The sequence below is a fragment of the Argopecten irradians genome, chromosome 11 (assembly GCF_041381155.1).
Source record: "Argopecten irradians isolate NY chromosome 11, Ai_NY, whole genome shotgun sequence".
In the NCBI taxonomy this organism is placed as follows: domain Eukaryota; kingdom Metazoa; phylum Mollusca; class Bivalvia; order Pectinida; family Pectinidae; genus Argopecten; species Argopecten irradians.
In genome coordinates, this window is record NC_091144.1 from 40,768,365 (window position 1) to 40,790,154 (window position 21,790).

The following is a 21,790-nucleotide window of genomic DNA, read 5'->3' on the forward strand; positions in this document are numbered from 1 at the left end:
GTTTCATTTGGGAATCTTCATGAATTTCTGTGAAGTATTCGTTCAATGACGAAAAATTTTGAAATACATTCAGATCTAGTTGTAGATGTAAGGATCGAAACTGTAGTTCACAATTGGTTGGGGAAACCATACTTTACAACAGCAGCCATGATGTGACATTGCATCACTTGTGTTATGGTGATATGCAATGATCACCGCAAGTTTCGTTTGCAAGATTGATGGAAATTAAAACTTACTGAGATGTTTCAATGCAGTTTGTATTTTCATTAATTTCTAAAATGTTATTAATTGCGAAAAATTTTCCGTATCCACAACAATATGGGGGTAGTTCTCAATCACACTTTAGGCACGGTGAATGCAAGACTCCATAACCACCACAATTTTCTTACACTTATGACAAAACAACTACATGTAGGCCGTTGATGTTTAGTCACAATCATATAGTCATTTGGCTAAGACAAATGTACCTAAATTCTTCCATATCATTTAGGTTCAAAATTAATATGTAAATATTTGCAGTTTGTTATACAATATTACATTGTCTGTATCTTTTCTCAAAACAATGAATTCACATACTAGTCTCAACTGAATGTTTTAAAAACAATGAATTCATGTACTAGTCTCAACTGAATGTTAACAAAACAATGAATTCACATACTAGTCTCAACTGAATGTTAACAAAACAATGAATTCACATACTTAGTCTCAACTGAATGTTTTAAAAACAATGAATTCATGTACTAGTCTCAACTGAATGTTTTAAAAACAATGAATTCATGTACTAGTCTCAACTGAATGTTAACAAAACAATGAATTCACATACTAGTCTCAACTGAATGTTAACAAAACAATGAATTCACATACTAGTCTCAACTGAATGTTAACAAAACAATGAATTCACATACTTAGTCTCAACTGAATGTTAACAAAACAATGAATTCACATACTAGTCTCAACTGAATGTTAACAAAACAATGAATTCATGTACTAGTCACAACTGAATGTTAACAAAACAATGAATTCATGTTCTAGTCTCAACTGAATGTTAACAAAACAATGAATTCATGTACTAGTCTCAACTGAATGTTAACAAAACAATGAGTTCACATACTAGTCACAACTGAATGTTAACAAAACAATGAATTCACATACTAGTCTCAACTGAATGTTAACAAAACAATGAATTCACATACTTGTCTCAACTGAATGTTAACAAAACAATGAATTCATGTACTAGTCACAACTGAATGTTACAAAACAATGAATTCATGTACTAGTCACAACTGAATGTTAACAAAACAATGAAATATGTCTCAACTGAATGTTAACAAACATGAATTCATGTACTAGTCACAACTGAATGTTAACAAAACAATGAATTCATGTACTAGTCACAACTGAATGTTAACAAAACAATGAATTCATGTACTAGTCACAACTGAATGTTAACAAAACAATGAATTCAGTACTAGTCTCAACTGAATGTTAACAAAACAATGAATTCATGTACTTCTCAACTGAATTAACAAAACAATGAATTCATGTACTAGTCACAACTGAATGTTAACAAAACAATGAATTCACATACTAGTCTCAACTGAATGTTAACAAAACAATGAATTCATGTACTAGTCTCAACTGAATGTTAACAAAACAATGAATTCATGTACTAGTCTCAACTGAATGTTAACAAAACAATGAATTCACATACTAGTCTCAACTGAATGTTAACAAAACAATGAATTCACATACTTAGTCTCAACTGAATGTTAACGAAACAATGAATTCACATACTTAGTCTCAACTGAATGTTAACAAAACAATGAATTCACATACTTAGTCTCAACTGAATGTTAACAAAACAATGAATTCACATACTTAGTCTCAACTGAATGTTAACAAAACAATGAATTCATGTACTAGTCTCAACTGAATGTTAACAAAACAATGAATTCATGTACTAGTCTCAACTGAATGTTAACAAAACAATGAATTCATGTACTAGTCTCAACTGAATGTTAACAAAACAATGAATTCATGTACTAGTCTCAACTGAATGTTAACAAAACAATGAATTCACATACTAGTCTCAACTGAATGTTAACAAAACAATGAATTCACATACTAGTCTCAACTGAATGTTAACAAAACAATGAATTCAATGTACTAGTCTCAACTGAATGTTAACAAACAATGAATTCATGTACGTCCAACTGAATGTTAACAAAAATGAATTCATGTACTAGTCTCAACTGAATGTTAACAAAACAATGAATTCATGTACTAGTCACAACTGAATGTTAACAAAACAATGAATTCATGTACTTAGTCACAACTGAATGTTAACAAAACAATGAATTCATGTACTAGTCACAACTGAATGTTAACAAAACAATGAATTCATGTTCTAGTCTCAAGTGAATGTTAACAAAACAATGAATTCATGTACTAGTCTCATCTGAATGTTAACAAAACAATGAATTCATGTACTAGTCTCAACTGAATGTTAACAAAACAATGAATTCATGTACTAGTCTCAACTGAATGTTAACAAAACAATGAATTCATGTACTAGTCTCAACTGAATGTTAACAAAACAATGAATTCACATACTAGTCTCAACTGAATGTTAACAAAACAATGAATTCACATACTAGTCTCAACTGAATGTTAACAAAACAATGAATTCATGTACTAGTCTCAACTGAATGTTAACAAAACAATGCAAAACAATGTCAATATAGTCCAACTGAATGTTAACAAAACAATGAATTCATGTACTAGTCTCAACTGAATGTTAACAAAACAATGAATTCATGTACTAGTCACAACTGAATGTTAACAAAACAATGAATTCATGTACTAGTCTCAAACTGAATGTTAACAAACAATGAATTCATGTACTAGTCCAACTGAATGTTAACAAAACAATGAATTCATGTACTAGTCTCAACTGAATGTTAACAAAACAATGAATTCATGTACTTAGTCTCAACTGAATGTTAACAAAACAATGAATTCATGTACTAGTCACAACTGAATGTTAACAAAACAATGAATTCATGTTCTAGTCTCAAGTGAATGTTAACAAAACAATGAATTCATGTACTAGTCTCATCTGAATGTTAACAAAACAATGATTTCATGTACTAGTCCTCAACTGAATGTTAACAAAACAATGAATTCATGTCAACTGAATGTTAACAAAACAATGAATTCATGTAGTCCAACTGAATGTTAACAAAACAATGAATTCATGTACTATTCAACTGAATGTTAACAAAACAATGAATTCATGTACTAGTCTCAACTGAATGTTAACAAAACAATGAATTCATGTACTAGTCCAACTGAATGTTAACAAAACAATGAATTATGTACTATCCAACTGAATGTTAACAAAACATGATTCAGTACTAGTCTCAACTGAATGTTAACAAAACAATGAATTCATGTACTAGTCTCAACTGAATGTTAACAAAAACATCATTAAAGTATCATGATACACTAATCATATACAGCAATATATCACAATACAAAATAAATTAACAATACTCATCCCTATGATGTAGTCATGATCAGATTTTAGTGTAAATCTGTCCATCAACAGTCTATTTTATCAGTGTCCTTAATTTGTTTATCAATAAACATAATTATCACTGTTTCTCTTTATCACCATGGAAATAGTGTCAGGTACAAAGTCACATTTTATTTTTATTATTAATTTTTTGATGTCATTTACATTTTAAATGTCATTTTATTGTCATTTATGACCTAAATGTTATTTTCATCAATTATTGTATGAAATTCAGCGCAATATTTATAAACCTAGTATGTACAGATTTTAATACTATATGACATATATATCTATAATGTGTTTGTAAAAGTCATTTCTGTGTCCTGTTCACGATTATTTACTTTACATTACTTTGTTCTTTGATATCTTTTCATTTCTGAATGTTTTACAGTCATCATGTTCTGTCTGTCGTCGTTAATCATCCGCCATGTGTAAACTTTTCATTAAAATGACTTCTTCTCAATAATGAAAAAGCCTAGGGTATTGATATTTGGACTGTAGCATGCTTAGATGAAGGGCTACCAAGTTTGTTTAAATGAATGACCTTGACTGTCTTTTAAGGTCACAATATATGGTCATAGATATCAGAAACCTACAACTTACTTATTAATACTATCTTGGTTTAGTTGAATGGAAAAAAGTAATTTCAGCTGATTTGATAATTATATGTATCCAAAAATGTTTTGCTTTGATTTCTTTAACTGTGTTGTGTTGTGTCCATATTGAGATGACCGTTAAGGCCCATGGGTCTCTTGTTGTATTTCTAAGCTTTTGATATTGTTCTCTTTTTCAATTTGATCCATTTTTCGATTTTTTTTCCACATTGGTCAACATCACAGTATAATTGATTGTTTCCGTTAATATAGATGCAGGCGTGACCTTGTAACAGTCATAGATTGGACCTCAATGTTAGAATTAAATTAGAAGAAATAACCCCTAAAAATTACGGGCAAATGCAAAGATAAAAATGATGTTATTATGAAATCAATTGTTTGTAGTAATTTAATTTTGCTGTGTTCAGTATGCTGTTTGACAAGGATGCGGGACACAAGGTTTACATGGAAGATGTGTACGAATGTCACTCACGTATCCCTGGGGGCAGCTGGGGTGAGGCCACTACGCCCTGGGCGGATGTCGTAAGTCTTCAATTGTGTCTGATACAGACTATAGTTTGGTATAGTTATTGGATACAGACTATAGTTTGGTAACTGATTCTAATCAAAAGTAGATATCTGATACAGACTATAGTGTATATCTCTCCTATGATACATAACCGTTACTAAATGAGATAGATACTAAGATAGAGAAACCTGACATGTGATTCAGTACATGGTTTTGATTCTTATTCTTCAATGGTGAAAATATGAATTTGTGAATTTGTGAAAATTTTATATCATATTTTTGGGTATAAATGGCGAAATTTGCGAGCGACGATAATAATGCCTTACACGATATCTAAAATGTTCCTAGTTTTATTTGCATACACTTGGTAACAGGATTTGATTATTGACAGTACAAAATATAATACTGTAACTTTTTGTTGAAACTTGTTAAGAATTGATTCTTTAAATTGAGAGCAATAGTACATTTGTAACCTCCCTGGTATTACAGAAAGGTGACAAGTGCCCGTCCCGTGGAGAGACGCCCCTGCCCCCGGGCTGGGTCTGGGAAGACGAGTGGGAAGCTGATCTGAGTCGAGCTGTTGATGAAGATGGTAGACCATTGTTATTTTCACCTTGTTAATCAGATTTTTTTTTGGGGGGGGGGGTTACATTTGTTGATTGTAATTTGTTGATTTGAAATAAAAGTACTTTATTACTGATCACCTGTAGGTATTGTATAGCTTTGTTAAGTAATTGTGTAACGTTAAATGTTAGTTAAAGATACTCCACTGCTGACAAATGGTGTCTTTTCTCTATCAAAACAGAAGCAGACTAATTAGTATTTTTCTTCAGTTACAAAAGTTAACTACTTGACACCATACCGCCATTGAAAAGTTTGAACTTCTAATTTTACTTCAAGATAAAAATATTTAAAACAATAACAGTAAACCTGCAATAATCGGGACTCTGATAGTCCGGCACAATTATAATAATACACAATTAAACACCAGTTATTGTTTAAATGATGAGTATCGTTTGATGCTCTGTCGATGGGTGGTGGAACATCTTTCAGATAATTTGATTTAATTGTGTAGGCTGGGAGTATTGTGTGGAGGCCACGATGGCAGGTTATGGTCCCGTTGAGAAGCGATATCACCTCTGTCGCCGTCGTCGATGGATACGTACTCGCCGATTGGTGGAAGATCCAAAGAAACAGAAAGAAAAGGTAGATAGACAAAACCAGGTATTAGTACTAAAAATAATTGTCAGCCAGGTATGAATATCAAAGATAGACATATTACTATTTACCTACTTTTTTTTCATGTCCATTTAGATTTCTTGTATTTTGCGGACAATGAATATCTGTGAAAATAACTTGACTGGAAAAAGATTCAACTACGAGTACGATAGAGTGTTTTAACATTACTGTTAATCGTGAAATGATATCGGGCAAGAAAACACTAAAATAAGGTTGGTTACAGTATTTATCAAATAAGTTCTGATGTAATGGGTTTAAAATTCAATTTTGAGCATCAGATGACAATTTGTCAATTTTTACTTAACAACAATGAATATAAAAATTGAGAATTTGAGATTTGTTTACATTGTCACCAACAGGACATGCAGGAAAGACTGAAGATGGTAAACTAACTTTAAAATATTGAATGCTAGAAATGTGCTCAGAATATAATTTTATCTGTGTTATACACACAGGTGTAAGAATGATTTAAATGACACTCATACAAAGCTTTAGTGACCGTCATACCCTAAACTCACTAACTCACACGTCACCATACTTACAGTCAAAGAACAAGGTAAGTTCATTAACAGCACAATCACCTGTTGTTTTTGTGGAGGTCCATGTCGTTACCTTCTCATGTCTCATCAATTGGGAATGACTTGTCGTTTTTTGTGGATGACCATGTCGTTACCTTCTCATGTGTCCTCAATTGGGAATGACTTGTCGTTTTCTGTGGATGACCATGTCGTTACCTTCTCATGTGTCCTCAATTGGGAATGACTTGTCGTTTTTGTGGATGTCCATGTCGTTACCTTCTCATGTCTCATCAATTGGGAATGACTTGTCGTTTTTGTGGATGACCATGTCGTTACCTTCTCATGTGTCATCAATTGGGAATGACTTGTCGTTTTCTGTGGATGACCATGTCGTTACCTTCTCATGTGTCCTCAATTGGGAATGACTTGTCGTTTTTTGTGGATGACCATGTCGTTACCTTCTCATGTGTCCTCAATTGGGAATGACTTGTCGTTTCTGTGGAGGTCCATGTCGTTACCTTCTCATGTGTCCTCAATTGGGAATGACTTGTCGTTTCTGTGGAGGTCCATGTCGTTACCTTCTCATGTGTCCTCAATTGGGAATGACTTGTCGTTTTTTGTGGATGACCATGTCGTTACCTTCTCATGTGTCCTCAATTGGGAATGACTTGTCGTTTTTTGTGGATGACCATGTCGTTACCTTCTCATGTCTCATCAATTGGGAATGACTTGTCGTTTTTGTGGATGACCATGTCGTTACCTTCTCATGTGTCCTCAATTGGGAATGACTTGTCGTTTTTGTGGATGACCATGTCGTTACCTTCTCATGTCTCATCAATTGGGAATGACTTGTCGTTTTTTGTGGATGACCATGTCGTTACCTTCTCATGTCTCATCAATTGGGAATGACTTGTCGTTTCTGTGGAGGTCCATGTCGTTACCTTCTCATGTGTCCTCAATTGGGAATGACTTGTCGTTTCTGTGGAGGTCCATGTTGTTACCTTCTCATGTGTCCTCAATTGGGAATGACTTGTCGTTTCTGTGGATGACCATGTTGTTACCTTCTCATGTGTCCTCAATTGGGAATGACTTGTCGTTTCTGTGGAGGTCCATGTCGTTACCTTCTCATGTGTCCTCAATTGGGAATGACTTGTCGTTTCTGTGGAGGTCCATGTTGTTACCTTCTCATGTGTCCTCAATTGGGAATGACTTGTCGTTTCTGTGGATGACCATGTTGTTACCTTCTCATGTGTCCTCAATTGGGAATGACTTGTCGTTTCTGTGGAGGTCCATGTTGTTACCTTCTCATGTCTCATCAATTGGGAATGACTTGTCGTTTTTGTGGATGACCATGTCGTTACCTTCTCATGTGTCATCAATTGGGAATGACTTGTCGTTTTTGTGGAGGTCCATGTCGTTACCTTCTCATGTGTCATCAATTGGGAATGACTTGTCGTTTTCTGTGGAGGTCCATGTCGTTACCTTCTCATGTCTCATCAATTGGGAATGACTTGTCGTTTTTTGTGGAGGTCCATGTCGTTACCTTCTCATGTGTCCTCAATTGGGAATGACTTGTCGTTTTTGTGGATGTCCATGTCGTTACCTTCTCATGTGTCATCAATTGGGAATGACTTGTCGTTTTTGTGGAGGTCCATGTCGTTACCTTCTCATGTGTCCTCAATTGGGAATGACTTGTCGTTTTTGTGGAGGTCCATGTCGTTACCTTCTCATGTCTCATCAATTGGGAATGACTTGTCGTTTTCTGTGGAGGTCCATGTCGTTACCTTCTCATGTGTCCTCAATTGGGAATGACTTGTCGTTTTCTGTGGAGGACCATGTCGTTACCTTCTCATGTGTCATCAATTGGGAATGACTTGTCGTTTTCTGTGGAGGACCATGTCGTTACCTTCTCATGTGTCCTCAATTGGGAATGACTTGTCGTTTCTGTGGAGGTTCCATGTCGTACTCTCATGTGTCCTCAATTGGGAATGACTTGTCGTTTTCTGTGGAGGTCCATGTCGTTACCTCCTCATGTGTCCTCAATTGGGAATGACTTGTCGTTTTTTGTGGATGACCATGTCGTTACCTTCTCATGTGTCCTCAATTGGGAATGACTTGTCGTTTTTGTGGATGACCATGTCGTTACCTTCTCATGTGTCATCAATTGGGAATGACTTGTCGTTTTTTGTGGATGACCATGTCGTTACCTTCTCATGTGTCCTCATTTGGGAATGACTTGTCGTTTTCTGTGGAGGTCCATGTCGTTACCTTCTCATGTGTCCTCAATTGGGAATGACTTGTCGTTTTCTGTGGAGGTCCATGTCGTTACCTTCTCATGTGTCCTCAATTGGGAATGACTTGTCGTTTCTGTGGATGTCCATGTCGTTACCTTCTCATGTGTCCTCAATTGGGAATGACTTGTCGTTTCTGTGGAGTCCATGTCGTTACCTTCTCATGTGTCCTCAATTGGGAATGACTTGTCGTTTCTGTGGAGGTCCATGTCGTTACCTTCTCATGTGTCCTCAATTGGGAATGACTTGTCGTTTCTGTGGATGACCATGTCGTTACCTTCTCATGTGTCCTCAATTGGGAATGACTTGTCGTTTTTTGTGGAGGTCCATGTCGTTACCTTCTCATGTGTCCTCAATTGGGAATGACTTGTCGTTTCTGTGGAGGTCCATGTCGTTACCTTCTCATGTGTCCTCAATTGGGAATGACTTGTCGTTTTCTGTGGAGGACCATGTCGTTACCTTCTCATGTGTCCTCAATTGGGAATGACTTGTCGTTTCTGTGGAGGTCCATGTCGTTACCTTCTCATGTGTCCTCAATTGGGAATGACTTGTCGTTTCTGTGGAGGTCCATGTCGTTACCTTCTCATGTGTCCTCAATTGGGAATGACTTGTCGTTTCTGTGGAGGTCCATGTCGTTACCTTCTCATGTGTCCTCAATTGGGAATGACTTGTCGTTTTCTGTGGAGGTCCATGTCGTTACCTTCTCATGTGTCATCAATTGGGAATGACTTGTCGTTTTTGTGGATGTCCATGTCGTTACCTTCTCATGTGTCCTCAATTGGGAATGACTTGTCGTTTTTGTGGATGACCATGTCGTTACCTTCTCATGTGTCATCAATTGGGAATGACTTGTTGTTTCTGTGGAGGTCCATGTCGTTACCTTCTCATGTGTCCTCAATTGGGAATGACTTGTCGTTTCTGTGGAGGTCCATGTCGTTACCTTCTCATGTGTCCTCAATTGGGAATGACTTGTCGTTTTCTGTGGATGACCATGTCGTTACCTTCTCATGTGTCCTCAATAGGGAATGACTTGTCGTTTTCTGTGGAGGACCATGTCGTTACCTTCTCATGTGTCCTCAATTGGGAATGACTTGTCGTTTCTGTGGAGGTCCATGTCGTTACCTTCTCATGTGTCCTCAATTGGGAATGACTTGTCGTTTCTGTGGAGGTCCATGCCGTTACCTTCTCATGTGTCCTCAATTGGGAATGACTTGTCGTTTCTGTGGAGGACCATGTCGTTACCTTCTCATGTGTCCTCAATTGGGAATGACTTGTCGTTTTCTGTGGAGGTCCATGTCGTTACCTTCTCATGTGTCCTCAATAGGGAATGACTTGTCGTTTTCTGTGGATGACCATGTCGTTACCTTCTCATGTGTCCTCAATTGGGAATGACTTGTCGTTTTCTGTGGAGGTCCATGTCGTTACCTTCTCATGTGTCCTCAATTGGGAATGACTTGTCGTTTCTGTGGAGGTCCATGTCGTTACCTTCTCATGTGTCCCTCAATTGGGAATGACTTGTCGTTTTTGTGGATGACCATGTCGTTACCTTCTCATGTGTCCTCAATTGGGAATGACTTGTCGTTTTTGTGGATGTCCATGTCGTTACCTTCTCATGTGTCCTCAATTGGGAATGACTTGTCGTTTCTGTGGATGACCATGTCGTTACCTTCTCATGTGTCATCAATTGGGAATGACTTGTCGTTTTCTGTGGAGGTCCATGTCGTTACCTTCTCATGTGTCCTCAATTGGGAATGACTTGTCGTTTTTGTGGAGGTCCATGTCGTTACCTTCTCATGTGTCCTCAATTGGGAATGACTTGTCGTTTTTTGTGGAGGTCCATGTCGTTACCTTCTCATGTGTCCTCAATTGGGAATGACTTGTCGTTTCTGTGGAGGTCCATGTCGTTACCTTCTCATGTCTCATCAATTGGGAATGACTTGTCGTTTTCTGTGGAGGTCCATGTCGTTACCTTCTCATGTGTCATCAATTGGGAATGACTTGTCGTTTTTGTGGAGGTCCATGTCGTTACCTTCTCATGTGTCCTCAATTGGGAATGACTTGTCGTTTTTGTGGATGTCCATGTCGTTACCTTCTCATGTCTCATCAATTGGGAATGACTTGTCGTTTTCTGTGGATGACCATGTCGTTACCTTCTCATGTGTCCTCAATTGGGAATGACTTGTCGTTTTCTGTGGATGACCATGTCGTTACCTTCTCATGTGTCCTCAATTGGGAATGACTTGTCGTTTTCTGTGGAGGACCATGTCGTTACCTTCTCATGTGTCCTCAATTGGGAATGACTTGTCGTTTTTGTGGATGACCATGTCGTTACCTTCTCATGTGTCCTCAATTGGGAATGACTTGTCGTTTTCTGTGGAGGTCCATGTCGTTACCTTCTCATGTGTCCTCAATTGGGAATGACTTGTCGTTTTCTGTGGAGGACCATGTCGTTACCTTCTCATGTGTCCTCAATTGGGAATGACTTGTCGTTTCTGTGGAGGTCCATGTCGTTACCTTCTCATGTGTCCTCAATTGGGAATGACTTGTCGTTTTTGTGGAGGTCCATGTCGTTACCTTCTCATGTGTCCTCAATTGGGAATGACTTGTCGTTTTTGTGGATGACCATGTCGTTACCTTCTCATGTGTCCTCAATTGGGAATGACTTGTCGTTTTTTGTGGAGGTCCATGTCGTTACCTTCTCATGTGTCCTCAATTGGGAATGACTTGTCGTTTTTTGTGGATGACCATGTCGTTACCTTCTCATGTGTCCTCAATTGGGAATGACTTGTCGTTTTCTGTGGATGACCATGTCGTTACCTTCTCATGTGTCATCAATTGGGAATGACTTGTCGTTTTTGTGGATGTCCATGTCGTTACCTTCTCATGTGTCCTCAATTGGGAATGACTTGTCGTTTTTTGTGGATGACCATGTCGTTACCTTCTCATGTGTCCTCAATTGGGAATGACTTGTCGTTTTTGTGGATGACCATGTCGTTACCTTCTCATGTGTCCTCAATTGGGAATGACTTGTCGTTTCTGTGGAGGTCCATGTCGTTACCTTCTCATGTGTCCTCAATTGGGAATGACTTGTCGTTTTCTGTGGAGGTCCATGTCGTTACCTTCTCATGTGTCCTCAATTGGGAATGACTTGTCGTTTTCTGTGGAGGTCCATGTCGTTACCTTCTCATGTGTCCTCAATTGGGAATGACTTGTCGTTTCTATGGAGGTCCATGTTGTTACCTTCTCATGTGTCCTCAATTGGGAATGACTTGTCGTTTGTGTGGATGACCATGTTGTTACCTTCTCATGTGTCCTCAATTGGGAATGACTTGTCGTTTTCTGTGGAGGTCCATGTTGTTACCTTCTCATGTGTCCTCAATTGGGAATGACTTGTCGTTTCTGTGGAGGTCCATGTCGTTACCTTCTCATGTGTCCTCTATTGGGAATGACTTGTCGTTTCTGTGGAGGTCCATGTTGTTACCTTCTCATGTGTCCTCAATTGGGAATGACTTGTCGTTTCTGTGGATGACCATGTCGTTACCTTCTCATGTGTCATCAATTGGGAATGACTTGTCGTTTTCTGTGGAGGTCCATGTCGTTACCTTCTCATGTGTCCTCAATTGGGAATGACTTGTCGTTTTCTGTGGATGACCATGTCGTTACCTTCTCATGTGTCCTCAATTGGGAATGACTTGTCGTTTTCTGTGGAGGACCATGTCGTTACCTTCTCATGTGTCCTCAATAGGGAATGACTTGTCGTTTTTGTGGATGACCATGTCGTTACCTTCTCATGTGTCCTCAATTGGGAATGACTTGTCGTTTCTGTGGATGACCATGTCGTTACCTTCTCATGTGTCCTCAATTGGGAATGACTTGTCGTTTTCTGTGGAGGTCCATGTCGTTACCTTCTCATGTGTCCTCATTTGGGAATGACTTGTCGTTTTTTGTGGATGACCATGTCGTTACCTTCTCATGTGTCCTCAATTGGGAATGACTTGTCGTTTTTGTGGATGACCATGTCGTTACCTTCTCATGTCTCATCAATTGGGAATGACTTGTCGTTTTCTGTGGAGGTCCATGTCGTTACCTTCTCATGTGTCATCAATTGGGAATGACTTGTCGTTTTTGTGGATGACCATGTCGTTGCCTTCTCATGTGTCCTCATTTGGAAATTTCTTCATTCATTTTCTTTTCTTGTGCCACGTACAATTTAGGCATCCATTATTTTGGTTTTTCCATGCATGGTTTTACCTAAGTATAGTTCATATCAACTTACGTTTCTTTTCTGTCACCATTTATTCAACAGCTACTTGTCTTCCCATGAACAACAGTACTGTTTTGTATATAACCTTAACAGGTATATACCTCCCCACTTTCAGATCTAAGCCCGCTCTCCCAAAAACGTACTCCTCCTTAACTTTTTTATCAAGACTATATTCAACCTTCTAAAGCCAGATTGAATTACGCTATGTTCATCAGATGTTAATGCATCCGGAGTTCCCTTATAACTGGTTTTAACCAGACTGAGTTGGTCCCAGCCCATCAGTCAGATTGAGTAATCTTCCCTTGCTGCATTCTAACTTGTCTCTACTTATCAACCAGATTGAATTATTTCCCCTTACATTTGCCAATGGGCTAGATTTCCCCCTCCCCCCTTATGGAAATTTTGTCAGAATTATTAATGCATGAACACAACATGAAACAATTCCTATTTTAATGTTAATTTGTTTTGTATGCAGCTTGGTTTATTTTTGTTTGAGTCAGTGATTGGCTGCATGCGTGTTATAATGTACAACCTGCATACAGGCCTACATTATTTGTCAGTATATGTAAAGTTTGTTCAAGATTATGCTCTATTATTCTTGTGACAAAAGTTATCAAAAAAGATACTCAAATTTGACCAGTTTATACACCTTTTGGATTGTTACTAAAGCTGCAAAATTAGAAAATTTCAATTACTATTGAATCAAGGATTTACTAAAAACCACAACCTAGTTTCTAAAATAATTTATGGATTTTGGGGCCAACTACTGCCTAAACTATACAGTTCTTCTGATTCCATTTCATTTTGATGTCATGCATAACAAGAACAGTTTTTATTGCAGGGAAATTTTCGCTGCTGCAACTTTGACATTGATCTCGGAGAACTTAAGAACTTCATATAAACATAAACATACTTTTCCTCCATTTGCTAGATAAAGAAGTCACAAGAACAAGCGGATGGATGGGAGTATGCTCCACTATTTAACATGAAGTTCCACTGTAAGGAGCACACAATGGACATGGTTCGCCGCAGACGCTGGCATCGTAAGATGGTGGCTGAGACCCCAGGGGCTAGCTGCTTCTTCAGCATGAAAACAGATGTAAGCATCTTATTACCATATAGCAGGTCATTTTCGCAGACCAAAATTTTCGAGATTTGATCTGAAAATGAAAAAATCATATGTGAGTGATTATAAATTTTCGCAATATGGATTTTAAAGGTAGATATCATTGAACCATTTCTCCTTATTTTGCGGATTAAATTTTCGCTATCATATCAATGTGCCACAAAATCACGAAAAATATCATCTCCACGAAAATAACTAGCTATATCATTTACCCCTGAAAACACAGGGGAACTGCTTTAAGTTGTCGCTGACAACTATCTAGTTCTTGTATCTAGAGTTAAAAACAGAACAATTTTAGACTTTACTATTATTCTTTAGAGGCTAAAAGTTATGAACTTATTGTTAATTATGCTACAGCCAACGTAGCCTTACCAAAAGAGATATTTTAAAAGAAAAAATTAATTGGTGAAAGTACCCAAAACAGATCACTAATCACATATCTTCGTACATTCATGTGCCGAAACATTATTCAGGGGGTCGAACATGTCTGGGTATGAGAAGTTGTAATTTGGTATGCAAAGCATAAAAAGTTGAAAGTACTGCTTCGAGTATCAACAGTGATTGGGAAATCACTCATGTCTCTTCTATGTTTCATACAACACTCTTATTATATAATTTCCAGGATGATGATGACAAAGATGGCGTTGCTTCATTAACAGCCCCGAGGATGTTCCTCACCTTTGACAGTAAGTTTTACCTTGAATATTCATAAACCTTAAACTTTGACCTTGAATATTGACCTTCTATTTTGACCTTCACTGTGACTTGATTTGAGGCACTTTGGTTCCTTTGCTGTCTATTGCCCTGTTGTAAAGGTGGCTTAGAATTTAGATATAGTCTAATTGAGCTGTTAGTGGCTATGTAATTGTTTTCAAGAATGACAAATTTTTAAAACCACAAATATCATTTGGTTACCATAGTTACCGAATGAAACTTCATAATAGGCGTGAGTAAACATTTCCAATAGATAACTGGTAAGCATATGTACCCGCTTTGAAAGAATGACAAATTATAATGTAATCGTCCTATTTTCCAAAAGATGAAATTTAATTTAGTTGAGGGATAATGAGAAATCTATAATTGTGTTACAGAATCTTACAAGTACCAGCTGAGGGCGTATATCTACCAGGCTAGGGATTTGTTGGCCGGGGACGAATCAGGTCTATCTGGTAAGTTTGAATAATTTGCCTAATTAGTAATAAGTTGAAATATAACAGCCTGCATAGTGTATAATATGAAGATAGATTCACTCATTATACCTTCTAAGTTTCTGGGCTAATTTTAATGAAATTTCACAGCAATATTGGAAACCATATGTCATGTGACTTCATCATTCATCTCATGTGACTTCTTATTTTTGTCATGTGATTTCATATTCATGTCATGTGACTTCATTATTCCTGTCATATGACTTCATCATTCTTGTCATGTGACTTCCAGATCCGTACGCCCGTGTATCTCTCCTGACCCAGAGTGGTGTGACAGAGAAGATCCACAAGTCACTTTGTCCGAGCTGGGATCAAACCATCATCTTTGAAGAATTTGAGATTTATGGAGACCCAAAAACAATTGAGTCACAACCACCTGAGATTTTTGTTGAAGTGTTTGACTTCGACAAATTGGTAAGTACAGAGTATGTGTAAATTCAAAGATAAGCATGTTCACAGTGTACTGGGCCACATTCAGTTATCATGGTTTCTCCACATGCCCTATCTCCTGTACAATTTGTTTGGTATTTTTGAACAGCTAAACTACAACACCCTTTCAAGTGTTCATTTCACGAAATTATTTGTTTGGTAAATGATATTGCAAACAACTCTACGTTTTGCCTTTGTCATCAATGGTTGTACCATTCAAAGATAGTTTGGGAAATCATGACTGACGTGTTTATTATTCCTGCAATTTTTGTTTATTCTTTTTTGTTTTGACAAAATCATTAAAAGATTTTGAAAAAATCATGATACCTAACTGGCTGTGACCCAGTATAGTAACATTATCAATAAATAGGTCACAGCGTGTAAAAGTGGTTGTAAGAGAATATTGACAGATTATTTCCTGGATATCACTTGTTTATGTTTAGTTATGTAGCCTCTAGCTATATTAATACATGTAGGAATAGCACCGTCAGACATTGGTGACATCGTATAAAAGCTTCAATGAGAACATATTACTTGATGAAGTACGTGTCATATGATTTTGGTTTAAGCATGACCTATATCTGTTTTAGGGATCCAATGAGTTCCTCGGGCGAGCTCGTGCCCAGCCAATGGTGAAGCTCGATCCGAGTGACGCTAGAATGCCAGTCCTCCAATGGTACGACATCAAACGTGGAAACGAGGACGGAGGAGAATTACTGGCCGCCTTCGAACTTTTCTTGGTGAGGACATATTCAAGCTCCTATTGGTTTAAAATTATCTAGATTAAAAGAAAATAACAACTATAGACAATAAGCTGTAAGGAATTAGCCAAGTGCAAATTTATATGTGAAGCAACTGTGATTTTGTTTTTCTTTGAGAATTATTTTTTAAGAATAATAATTATCTTAAGATTCCCGGAGGCGAGAAAGTCTATGGAAAGGTTTGTGTACACACTTATACAGTTCACATCAGATGGTTTGGTTCTCATCCACTTTCAAGAGTGTCACACGAGTGTGGTGGTGACGTGGTGACCAAACACCCGACGCATACTTTGAATACTATGTCTTTGGTATCAGGAGCTTAGAATTGTTATTAAAGGACTATGTATGATTTGGACCTATTTGGACCCATATTCATCATTTTTTAAAACTAAATGTTGAAAATTAAGTTTTTGTATTCGAAATATTTAGTACATCATTGATTCAATTGTAATGAAAGTTTTCTAATTTTGCTTTTACCTTTTAGTTTTAGTTGCCTTGGTAACTGCATTGATTAAGGAAATCTGAAAATTTTGTCATTTTTCATTTATTTATTTTTCATTTATTTTATATAAAGTTTGTTCAAGGCTGCACTCAATGATTTGCAAATGAAAAACAAAGCACAACATTGCCAAAATTGACAAATTTTCCATATTTTCCTGATTTATGTATTTTTAGGATGGTTACCATAGCAACTACAACTACAATGATACACAATAGTCATACCTATTGTATCAAGGATGTACTTGATATTTGAAATTAAACACTTAATCGCTTATAACAAGTTTGAAAAGTTTGACAGATTTGGGGGTCAAAAAGGGTTTGAATCCTTAGAGAAATAAGAAACAGCTGTATCTTAATTTGGGTTACACAATGTCATGAAAATTTTATAATTGTGCACAATTTTAATTTCACATTTCACTAAATAAGGAGCTGACACCTTGAATTAATTTATATTAGAAGGAGTCCTAGTTCAATGGTAGTATATAGCTCTTACGTGTGTTCCAAGTTATCATTATTGGTTAACATGATGGAGATAGTAAGGTTAGGACACATTCTTATGACCACTTCATTCAAACGGTAATTAATCAGTGACAGAATTCAATGTGTCTTCATATTATAAAACTAGTGTCTTAGTTATTTTCTATTTTTCATCTCTTTTTCTTTAAAGATTTTAAAAACATTTTCACTCTATGGTTCCATGGAATGTTGGAGAAGCAATTATTTTTATTTTTAAGATTTGGGAGATATTTTTAACTAAATGCACATTTAAATACTTTTGGTTTTTTTTCTCTCCATGTGCGAGAGCCAATGCAAATGATTTCTGAAAAATCTGGCATTTATGGTGAGAAGTCAGTGTATGATTTCGATTATTACAGTGATATTAAGATTATTTTTTAGATTGGATTTGTGTGTATTATACTCTTATACATAACAAAAGGTGATACCAGTTGTTCTGAATCTTCAAGCATTCAAATGACCATGACTCAAGGAACTAAAATGTAGATTATGTACCACATCTATTAAACAATAGACATATCTTTGAATTGTTTATATTTAGATAAAAAATTGGATTTAGCTCAGACAAATATTGGTTTTCATGTACAGAAAATGCTAAAAAAATGACAAATTTGAATATCAATTTAGAAGAAAATGATAGGTTTAATTTCTAAGGAATTTTGATTGAAAAGTTTATAAAAAGTTTTAAACAATTGACAGCTTGGCGGAGGAGATTTGCCATTCTTGCCTCCAAAGAAAGGAAATCTGTTCCTGGTGCCTAATGGTATCCGACCCGTCATGCAGAGAACTGGAGTGGAGGTAAGAGAGATTTTCATATTACATATATAGGGAAAGTATATGGAAAGAAAACTGCAGTGGAGGTAAAAACTAAAAGTTTGAAGATCTCATTTATTTAGTTATAAAATCTTCTGTTTTCATCACACACATTTGTCATGGCCAAATGATTACCTTGATTTAAATTTCCAAAGTACCAACATGCAGATGTTTTGTAACAAAGCCAAGCTTTCACACTTTCACATTCTGTCGTGTTTAGGAATTTGATCAGTATTGTTATTGATGCGGTGATTTACTTTGATAATATTTCAGAAAAAAATGCAAATATAAACTGCATTGGGTTTTATTTGCGGGGGTTCCTATCTTATTTGCTGTCTTTACATAGCAAATTAATATTAATTGTGTTTTAATGATAAAAACAAATTAAAAAAATTCTACTATTGAAGTGTTTATCACAGCTGTCATATATATAATATATCCTTATATTGTTTGTTGCTGTCATTAGGTGCTGTGCTGGGGGGTGAGGAATATGAAGAAATTCCAGTTGTCAGCAGTTACCTCCCCTAGTATTGAATTTGAATGTGGAGGTCATCTAGTGTCATCCAAGGTCATCAAAAATACCAAGAAAAACCCCAACTTTGACGAATCTGTGCTCTTCTTTGACGTGGTAAGTTAGAGGCTTCGATGATTTCGGCATCAATACAGTTACCAGCCTTAATTTAAAAGTTATCTTAAATGAATAACTTTGTAATCTGTCTCAAAATTGAACCACTAATATTGTAGAAGTCATATGCTTAGTAATACAATTGTTCCAATGTAACTTAAAGATTCCCTCAATGTTATCGCTATTATAGAAGTAATACAATTGTTCCAATGTAACTTAAAGATTTCCTCAATGTTATCGCTATTATAGAAGTAATACAATTGTTCCAATGTAACTTAAAGATTTCCTCAATGTTATCGCTATTATAGAAGTAATACAATTGTTCCAATGTAACTTAAAGATTTCCTCAATGTTATCGCTATTATAGAAGTAATACAATTGTTCCAATGTAACTTAAAGATTTCCTCAATGTTATCGCTATTATAGAAGTAATACAATTGTTCCAATGTAACTTAAAGATTTCCTCAATGTTATCGCTATTATAGAAGTAATACAATTGTTCCAATGTAACTTAAAGATTCCCTCAATGTTATCGCTATTGTAGAAGTAATACAATTGTTCCAATGTAACTCAAAGATTCCCTCAATGTTATCGCTATTGTAGAAGTAATACAATTGTTCCAATGTAACTTAAAGATTCCCTCAATGTTATCGCTATTGTAGAAGTAATACAATTGTTCCAATGTACATCCTTAAAGATTCCCTCAATGTTATCGCTATTATAGAAGTAATACAATTGTTCCAATGTAACTTAAAGATTCCCTCAATGTTATCGCTATTGCAGAAGAACAGGACCTTATTTTGTTACTAAGACAAATAGTAGATTTTACTGGAGGACTTTTTCTCTGCAGATGTTGCCACGAGAAGAATTATATATGCCACCGATGAACATACGCGTTCGGGACCATCGTCAGTTTGGCCGCAAGCCGACCGTGGGAATTCATGTCTTGAAAACGTTTGAAAAATTCCGTTGCCAGCCCGCCATCACCGCAGCGACCCCGGATGAAGATGATCAGGGTTCAGTTCCTTTTGTTGCTTTGCTAGACATCTCCACTAAACGGATATCTAAGATCTCTCAGCGTGCTGACACGGGGACCCTCGGTGGCGGATACTCCGGGGGTGAGACACCCTCTCCTCTAGACCCCCGCCCCCGCCCCTCCATTAAACAGCAGTCAAATAGTGCTATTTATAAATTATCATATAAAAATATTTTTTTCATGATTAATCCATAAATTCAACTCGGGTCCTTCAAAAGAACATTAAATATTCTTGTTTGATAAATTTATATAATCAAGAGATTTAAATTTTAATCTGACTTACAAAGTTATACAAGATTGATACAAACTTTGATTAATAATTCAAATTAGTTCTTAAACTATATATTAGTTATTTAATTAGAAACAATGCATTTTCTGTTTGTATAGTTTAAAAAATATTTGTAGGTAGCAATACATATATATATATATATTAACCAAATATCTAGACTCACAAGAAATTGTTATAATTTGAACTTTAAGCATGATTACTTTTCCAGTTATATTTTGATATTTTTTTCTATTCAAAACATTTTTCTTACAAGTTTAATGTTGTTTTTTATAGATATAAAAATTGAAACACTTCAGTGTTGCATATTCTGGTTTTACTGAATATTTTTATCATTCGATGTTGTAGTTGTTCAAAATTCATTTTAAAGTTTAAAATTCAGTGTTGTATTTGTTTTTCAATTTAACGTTTAAGATTCATATTTATTTGAGAAGATGAAAACAAAATAATTTTGACTGTTCCCATTGTTGATAGATTTTTTTTCTGCACGACACTTCACTCTCAGCTAAATATACTAACAAAAGTGGGTTTAGTTAGGTTCTACTGACTTCAGTGGTTTGATGTAGTGAGGATGAAGGGCTAATGCTGACAGAAGATGACAATTACGTCTTCGAGACACATGATTTATCTTGTGGGAAACAAATATTCATGTCTCCCTCACATCAGGGCAATAAATGTATAGCAATATTATTGTAGCTTCACCGTTCTAAGGGAAGTAAGTAAGAATTGGATGTTTATGATCAACAGAACAAAACAAAAGAAATTGGTTTAGATTGAAGAAAATTACAGTTAGTTTGTTTATATGTCCTGTTATAACAATCCAGGTTATTAGTACACCTTACTGCGGTGTCCAGCATCTGTCCATCCACTTGACTTCTTCTTGATAACTGATGGTCAGAATTTATCCAAATTTGACTCACAGCATCCTTATTGGGTGTAGACTTTTTCAGATTGATTGCTTAAACCTCCTGTGGGTCAGAAGGGCAGAGCAAAAAGTGGTCATTTTGGTAATTATAAGGATTAGACTATACAGAGGGTGGGGTGAGGTCTGCAGGGAGGGGAGGGGGGGGGCGGGGGGTTAGTCAGCATCATTCTGTCAGCATTACAGAGGTTTTATAGTAATAGTTTGGTTTAGGACTGCCATGTGACTTATTGTGGGTTAGTCATGTGACATGATGTAGGGACTGTCATGTGACATGATGTAGGGACTGTCATGTGACATGATGTAGGGCTATCATGTGACATGATGTAGGGGCTGTCATGTGATATGGTGTAGGGCTATCATGTGACATGATGTAGGGGCTGTCATGTGACATGATGTAGGGCTATCATGTGACTTGATGTGGGGGCTGCAATGTCATGATGTAGGGGCTTATGTGGCATGAGTAGGGCGTCATGTGACATGATGTAGGGCTTCATGTGACATGATGTAGGGGCTGTCATGTGACATGATGTAGGGCTGTCATGTGACATGATGT

At 36.4% G+C, this 21,790-nt stretch overlaps 1 protein-coding gene across 1 annotated transcript in view; it reads left to right on the top strand.

The window, feature by feature from the left end:
- LOC138334639 (myoferlin-like) overlaps positions 1–21,790 on the top strand; it is a 101,530-nt gene that overhangs the window by 49,247 nt on the left and 30,493 nt on the right. Inside the window, exons 26-37 of the mRNA XM_069283275.1 lie at positions 4,599–4,713; positions 5,189–5,291; positions 5,775–5,905; positions 6,298–6,321; positions 13,943–14,110; positions 14,760–14,823; positions 15,229–15,306; positions 15,578–15,759; positions 16,365–16,514; positions 18,252–18,350; positions 18,832–18,993; positions 19,841–20,108. Coding sequence (XP_069139376.1) covers positions 4,599–4,713; positions 5,189–5,291; positions 5,775–5,905; positions 6,298–6,321; positions 13,943–14,110; positions 14,760–14,823; positions 15,229–15,306; positions 15,578–15,759; positions 16,365–16,514; positions 18,252–18,350; positions 18,832–18,993; positions 19,841–20,108 — 1,544 coding nt within the window. The remainder of the gene's footprint in view (positions 1–4,598; positions 4,714–5,188; positions 5,292–5,774; positions 5,906–6,297; positions 6,322–13,942; positions 14,111–14,759; positions 14,824–15,228; positions 15,307–15,577; positions 15,760–16,364; positions 16,515–18,251; positions 18,351–18,831; positions 18,994–19,840; positions 20,109–21,790) is intronic.